At 35.1% G+C, this 8,153-nt stretch overlaps 1 protein-coding gene across 4 annotated transcripts in view; it reads left to right on the plus strand.

Moving 5' to 3' along the window:
• The window catches only part of AK3 (adenylate kinase 3), a 29,184-nt gene extending 23,535 nt beyond the window's left edge, over window positions 1-5,649 (plus strand). For all 4 annotated transcript variants that reach the window (XM_081279662.1, XM_081279660.1, XM_081279659.1 and 1 more), the window contains exon 5: window positions 3,603-5,649. In XM_081279662.1, coding sequence (XP_081135788.1) covers window positions 3,603-3,723 — 121 coding nt within the window. In that variant the 3' untranslated portion in view covers window positions 3,724-5,649. The remainder of the gene's footprint in view (window positions 1-3,602) is intronic.
• Window positions 5,650-8,153: the final 2,504 nt, after the last annotated feature.

The following is an 8,153-nucleotide window of genomic DNA, read 5'->3' on the forward strand; positions in this document are numbered from 1 at the left end:
CCTTTTTAAAAATTTTGCTTTAAGGTCTCACTAAATTGCTGAGTGTCTCACTGAGGTGCTGAGGCTATCATTGAACTTGAGATCCTCCTGCCTCAGCCTCTCAAGTAGTTGGGATTACAGATGTTTATCACTGCTCCTGGCGTGGTTAATAATTTTGGTATACTCTTCAAGGAGTTCATACACAGAATGGGAACTATACTGAGTTAATATTTGATGCAGGCTAAGAAAAAGTCCTGTTTCTTTTTAAGAGATAATTTTTTAATATTTTTTAGTTTTCAGTGGACACAACATCTTTATCTATTTTTTTAATGTGGTGCTGAGGTTCGAACCTAGCGCCCTGCGCATGCCAGGCAAGCGCGCTACCACTTGAGCCACATCCCCAGCCCAGAGTCCTGTTTCTTTAGTCAGCTTTCCTTCTCCTTATAGAGAATGACTGCTTCCCTCTTATTCACTGTCTTACTAAATAATGATTGTCAAAACAGTCCAGTTTTGTGAGAGCATAGGCTCTGGAGCCAGAACAAGTTCAAGTTTCAGCTCATCATTTAATTAATTTGGCCTTAACCCCTTGCTTAACCCTTGCCTGTTTTCTCCTCTATAAAATGGGAATGAGAATACAGGCTTGAACATGAGTTAATATGTGTTAATTCTTAAAATGGTGCATGACACATAGTAAGCACTACATAAATATTAACTATTATTATGGTTGTAGTTATTGTTATAATTGGGGCAAGTATGCAGTAAAAACTGAAGCAATAGTCTTCAAACCATTTTAATAGTTATTTCTGGAGGGCAAAATTACAAAATAGCTGGTAATTCACTTTTTATAGTAGTTATTATAATTTTGTGATTTATATAATGAGCCTGGCTCCAAAGATTACAAGCTGTGGCCCTGGGCAAGGTATTTAACCTTACAATACAAAAATCCTTATTATAAAATCAGGCAATGTGAAATAATACCACTATATAGGCTTAAGGGAACAAAGAGGATGTGAAAAGACTCAAAGCAATCCTGGTGTCTATTACTAAATCACCCAGTGTCGGTGATTATTAGCCCTTGGTCCACACAAATAGATTCAGTTCCTGTCAGGCCCCAAGCAGCTCACCTTCTGTATATGGGTGAAGTGGAAAGCTGAAAGCACTGTTTATCATTCGATGTGGTACAGTAACCTAATCCACACTGACTTAAGAAAAGCAGAATTGGGGGCTGGGTATCTCAGTGGTAGAGTGCTTGCCTAACATGTGCGAGGCACTGGGTTCAATTCTTAGTCCTGCATATAAATAAATGAAATAAAGTTCCATCAACAACTAAAAAAATATTGAAAAAAAACAGAATTTATTGGTCATATACCTAAAAAGTCTAAAGGTAAGTAGATGGCTGGGTCCAGGTGTTGAAGAAACGCCATCAAGCCTCAGTGTGGCTCCCTCTGTGTGGCAGCTCAGTACTCTAGCTTATCTCCTACCAGTTCAATTACCCCAACAGAAAAGAGCCTTTTTTTTTTTTTTTTTTTTTTTTTTGCCAGCAAAAATCTTGTGATTGGCAGAGATTACTGTGACTTTGTCATTCTTGAATATGGGAAATGAGGTTCAGTCTCACCTGAACCTCATGGACTTTGGTTGGGGAGATTATTACTGTTGTTGGGCAGATAACATTACTGCAAGGCTCTGAATAGAGAACTAGTCCTACTGGGATTAGTTATGCCAAAATGAGGAAAATCTTACAGAAATGAAGCAGGTCCTTATCTTGAGAGATCCTAGTGCCAGTAGTGGTACACCTATAATCCCAGTGACTTGGGAAGCTGAGGCAGGATCAAGTCCCCCGAGGCAAGCCTCAACAACTTAGCAAGACCCTAAGCAACTTAAGGAGACCTCCTCTCAAAATTGAAGGAAAAAAAAAAAGGTTAGAGATGTGTCTCAGTGATAAAGCACCCCTGGATTCAATCCCCCCACTCCAGAGATACTAGTTTTTTCTTTCAAGACTTCTGGCTTTTGCTACCTCTTGCTGTTAATTCAAGCTTCTCCTTCTGAGTTCTCACACATAAAACTAAAGTTGGATTTCACTAAAAATTGAAAGTGGTACCATAAGGACTTCAGTTACAACATTGTTATATTAAAATGCCCACAGTGGTTATTGTATTTTAAAACTCCTTTCAGCCATGGGACATTTATGGAGTAATTAGCCTATGTTTAAAAATAGCAGGATGCTCTTACTCTTTGGAGGACTAATTTTTTTGAACTGGTTCCATTTTATTTCACAAAAAATGACAAATGTTCATCCAAGGTAACAGCTTTAGGATTGAATAGGTACCTTTAGTTGTGCTCTCAGCAATTAACCCACTTGTGACATTGTGGCTTGATTTTTAAAGTAGGTCTTCATGAGGCTTATATCATTAAGAAAGTTGTTCTCTTGAAAGCTACTAAATTCCTGTGAATTTAGAAGCTTAAGACTTCTGATATGCAAAGAATACTGTTTGAATATAATTTCTCTGGTAGCAAATATTTCTTACCAAAAAAAACAGTGGGTGTTAACTATCATAATCTTATGGGGTTTCAAGAACTCTGAAAACCTAGTAAGAGGGTTTAACAGAGGTATCAGTGATCCTATAAAGAGTAGAGTTTTTCATTTGCTTTTATGCAACCTTTGAGCCAGTGTGTATACATGAGTATGCATGGATTGGTAAAGGGATATTAGCAAGAGTGTCACACTCTCTGGACTAATCTCTATGGGTTGAGAAGCAATCGCAGGATTCTGCTTCTTACTCTTCACTGCTGATCCAGTATAAGAAAGACAAATCTTTCCAGGGGAGAAATGATGAAAATAAGAAAAACAATAAAACTTAACACTTTCTATTCCCCTTTCTGTTAAAGTTCACAAGGGTAGCGTAGAGGAAAAAAATAAAACTCAGCAAAATGAGAGATAATCCAGTATTGGAAAGCTCCTTTTTTAAAAGAGAGAGAGAGAGAGAGAGAGAGAGAGAGAGAGAGAGAGAGAGAGAGAGAGAGAGAGAGAGAATTTTTTTAATATTTCTTTTTCAGTTTTGGGTGGACACAACATCTTTTATTTTTATGTGGTGCTGAGGATCGACCCCAGCGCTCCACGCATGCCAGGCGAGCACGTTACCGCTTGAGCCACATCCCCAGCCCCTAGAAAGCTCTTTTTGCAAAAGACTTTAATGAACAAAAAAAGCCAATGGCTATTCTGGTGTCTGACGGTCCCCGTTTGGAAATCTATTACCAACTTAGTGATCTGGATTAAGTCACTTTATAAAAGAGACAATTTTGTCAACAGTAAGAAAATTTGAGTTTTGGAAATTACTGAATGAATTAGCTATAAAGCATTTAACAGAGGTTTTAACACACCGTACACAGTCAATAATGACAGCTGCTATTATTTTGTAAATGCCCATTTCTGTATGCTATGGGGCAAAGCTGAAACTAAAATGTAGGCTTCTCCAGTGCCTAGCCAAATTCTTTCTCTTAATCACCTAGATCTATACTTATGAGACTCCTAAATCTATACTGTCATGTTTTACAGAAAAGCTTTGAAAACCTCATTAGGAAGATTGAGACCTGTGTTTTTCATTTTTGTTTTGTTTTTCCTTTAGGAAAAAAGGGGTGTTGGAAACATTTTCTGGAACAGAAACCAACAAGATTTGGCCCTATGTTTATGCTTTCCTACAAACAAAAGTTCCACAAACAAACCAGAAAGCCTCAGTTACTCCATGAGGAGAAAAGCGTGTAACTAGTAAGATGAGCAGAACCTCCTCATCTTTGCATTAGCAGCTCCTTTTACTAAGATTCCAGCATGTATGAATTCTTTGAAAATTGTTTTATTTTTACTGATTTTATTGTGGATATTATTAAGGATGTGCCAAATGATTCAGATACTAAGATTGATCTTTTGAAATCATCTAGTATATTTTATCCAGTTATATTCTATGAGTGTGCAATTCAAAAACATCAGATATCAAAACTTTTATAAAGAATTTGTTAGAGTAAAAATTAAAAGAGCAATTAGTAGTAACATTTTTGTTCAGTAAAAGTGGTTGATAAAATTTTTGTATTTTTCTGGGAAAGTTGGAAAAATACATGTCATTTGGGGAAAATAGCTCATCAGAGGCTTCTGCATAGACTGATGCCAAAAAATGTTTTCTAGCCTGTGGAACATGGTATGGTAAGACACTATATGAAATTCCAGGAAAAAAGCAACTAGATTTACAGATCCGTTGCAAGATGCAAATTCACTGCTGCCTTTACACTAAGAAACATGTAAGCTACCTACATATACTATATTTATTTTGTCATTAGAAATACCTTCAGTTTACTCAGAATTTTCAATTTGCTATAAAAATGTCAGCGTATAAGAAAATATTACTTTAATACGACTTATTTTCTTTTGAAAAATACATGTGTACTGAGGGACATGATTTGTGTCAAAATTGACATTGTAAGTTCTTAGGTAAGCACCAACACTGACTTCAGTGGAAAATGTAATAAAATCTTAGGTTTTCAGATGTTACTCAGGTTAAGAAATGTACGTTTTAAGATATGCTTGTCAGTTTTTTCTTGATCTAAACATACACTCTGCCTTGATAAACAAGTTATAGCAAAAAGAAAAAATAAAGAGGAAACCCATGGTACTATGTAAAGTAGGCATACTTTACCATTAAGGAAATAGAAATAGATCAGGCATACCTGGAGGATATTCTCTTGAGGAACACCAACATAACTGGCAAACACATATTGCAATAGAGAATTTACAAGATAGGTTAAGAAGGACCAGGAAAGTAACTATTCCTTAAAGGAGATTTTTGTTTTTGATTAAAGAAATTGATACTTAATAGTGTTCATTGCCATCCTGTCTTAAAGGGAAAGAACTCTGCTGGTGTAATCTGAGCAGCCATTTTAAAACTTAAAATCATTTTAGACTCCTAGCAGGGCAACAGGATGCATGCTTATATATCCTGGCCTGGTAAAAGTTGTGCAATTTGAGAAGTAGAGGAAAAACCCACTGTGTCTTCCATGGGATACTGACTCTTATTTTCCTTGGTGCTAAAATCAAATGAATCAAGTACTTGTACAAGCTATTAATTGCCTTTGAAAATCTGGCCCATCTTATTCCAAGGCCTTTAAAATACAAAACAAATGCCAGCAAGTGGTTCTTATGTATTTGGGGTGGGACATACAACTTATTTTTCTTTCCTCTTGATTTTTTAAAATTTATTGTTGATCTTTTGAAATGGACCAAGGCTATTTTAAAGGATTACAGTAATCATATCACTCTTACAATGCCTTATTAAAAACATGTTAATATTATGTGTTTCCTAAAAATGTTGCAAAACTACTAAACTTCGGAATTACCACTTGGTTATCAGGCATACAGTCCTTATTAGAATGTAATGAAATTTCAGCACTGTAGCTATTACTTACTTTGTCTTTGGTCCTTTACAAGGGCTACCCCACCCCACCTTCCTTTTTGCTACCCTGCCATCTCATTGCCTTTGTTCTAATAAATTGTCTTAAAACAGGTTTTAAAGCTGATTTTATACAATTCTTTATCCCCTGCTATACAGTATGGTAGCCACACTGGCTTTTATGACAGCCTTAGATCTGGAAATCAATAAGAATTAAAGAATATACTATGAAAATTAAGACTGTCTTCTGTGACCATTCCTTCCCCACTACTAAACACTTTTTGCACATGCATGCATTACTTTATGGGAAATATGTATTTTTTTAAAATTAAAACAAACAAAAAGAACTTGTTTTCTGTTGGATAAGCTAATGTCACAGACAATGCTGATTAAGGGTATTGTTGCTAAGTGCCTCCTGCAGGGGAAAAAAAATCATACTGTGATGACCATTATAACAATTCATGTACCACATGGAAATATGTCTGGAGCTGAATGCATGGTTTAGGAGGAGATACTACACTTGAGATTAAAAGATGAGGAGAACAGTACCTCAAACCACCCTCCTTTCTGGAAAGTCAGTATGAAGTGGGAAATGCATAAAGGCAATTGTTAGCACCATCCAGAAATTTTAGTTTAGCTCTCAGTTCCACCTCAAATAGGTTAATTATTGTTTAAATTACTAAAACCAAGCCTATGGCTACTTTTGCCTGCTCCAGCCACATACAATGGCATCTTAGCAAAATATTTTGGACACTCATGGTTTGGAATAAAATGTCCCATATTAACATCAAATCATTGCAATTACAGACCTCAGATTATATTAAATTGCTGTAATACAAGCAACAACAAGAATAATTTTAAAACTTACTTATAAACTACGTCTTCTCATTGATAAAAGAAAACATCCTCACTGATAAACTGCAGAAATAGCTTTCCTATCCTTGCAATTAAAGATTTTCGTCCTGGAAATTATGGTTTAAAAAAAAAAAAATTAAGGTTAAAATAATCTAGCTGTGCTTAAAAACTAGTAAAAGCCGCATGATCTGTAGTGTCTACTCACCTCTTTCCCTCCTTTTCAGCTTCCAAATGATCAGGAGTTTGTCCATATGTAGCACTGAGTAAAACTAAATGTTAAGGCCAAAGTGTTAATCAGTACAGTGTTGTGTCATATTTTCCCAAATGATTCAAGTTAACTGAAGAGTGAACAGCCTCTAAGAATCATACTGCTCAAAGAACCAAGTGAACCAGGCAAAATGACACATACTTGGGGGGCTGAGGCAGGATGATCACAAGCTAAAGGCCAGTTTGGGCAACTGAGACCCTGTTGCAAATTAAAAATTAAGAAAAAATTGTGGGAGCAGTGCTAGTTATGTAGCTCAGTGATAGAGCTCTTGGTAGGCAAGCACAGGCCCCAGGTTCAATCCCTAGTACCACCAAAACCAAAAGTGAATGATGTGGGAATTTTAAAAATCATTTTCTCTATTTAGAAAAGACAAAACTTCAATCTAATTCTTCAAGGGTTATAAGAATATTTTCAACTTCATTATTAGATTTTAAGCAATCCATGAACAACTTATTTCTGTGTACTCCCCCAATTCACTTACATAGTAAGTAAACAAATACTTACTAGATGACTCAGCTTCTCAGAAGACCTCTGAAATAGTATCCGCATGGTCATTACAGATGGGAACAGATGCATAGGATTTTAGGGTCTTTAAATGTGTATGACATAGTAGCAAAACTGAAATGGGAAATCTAACCTCAAACCAGACAAATACTTCTGTCCCACATGAATTTAGAACTGAAATACATGAGTTTAAGCATAGTAAATTGACATTTTGGTTTTTTTTTTTTTTTCTGAAAATACACCAAGACTTACTTCCCAAATACCTTTCCTAGACAAACTTAAAACTAGTTTTTTTTTTCATCCTGTAAGAAAGTCCACTAATCTATAGATAACATGTTAATTTATTTTTAAAGGATAATATGAATCCTACTCTGAAAGAAAAGACCCTGATTTTCCTAAAAAAAAAAAAAAAAAAAAATTTTTTTTTGAGATTGTGAGCCCATTAGGCAACAATTTGAAAGAGCCCACTAATGGTATTACTGGAAAAGAATGCTAGCCATCTATCTTAGAGCAATAATTTAAAACCAGTATTGTCTTCATCACTATTGACATAATAATTGCCAGAATAAATGGAATGATAGCTATTTCATCCTTTTAAAAAATATTTTATTAGAAGATTAATTTTATCAAGTAAAACAGGATTCTGTTGAATATTTTAATGTCAAAAATGTTTCATTCCTCAGTTTGGGTTTTCCATGGGCTTAGCCTGTTTAGGGAAAATTGTTCAACTTCAAATATAATTATCCCTTTGTTTAGTATATCTTTCATTACTTAAGAAACAGAAAAGAGTACATTTATTTGGATAGGAGTTAGTTCTCAGTATTAAAGAGGACATTTTTGAAATGAAAAAAACCAAGATGTCAATTTACTGTTCTTAGTACTAAATTACTAATTATATAAAAGTTACAGTCTTAAAGTGCAAATTATCCCCGCCTCTCAAATCACACTTTTCTATACTTAAAAGTTATCACTTCCTTTTGATAGTTAAAAAATACAAATAGTCGGGCTGGGGATGTGGCTCAAGTAAGTGGTAGCGCGCGTGAGGCACTGGGTTCAATTCTCAGCACCACATAGAAACAAAATAAAGTTATTAAAAAAAAGAATCATATTTAAAA

This window comes from Spermophilus citellus, assembly GCF_964194105.1.
Source record: "Spermophilus citellus genome assembly, chromosome: 2".
NCBI classification, from domain to species: Eukaryota; Metazoa; Chordata; class Mammalia; order Rodentia; family Sciuridae; genus Spermophilus; species Spermophilus citellus.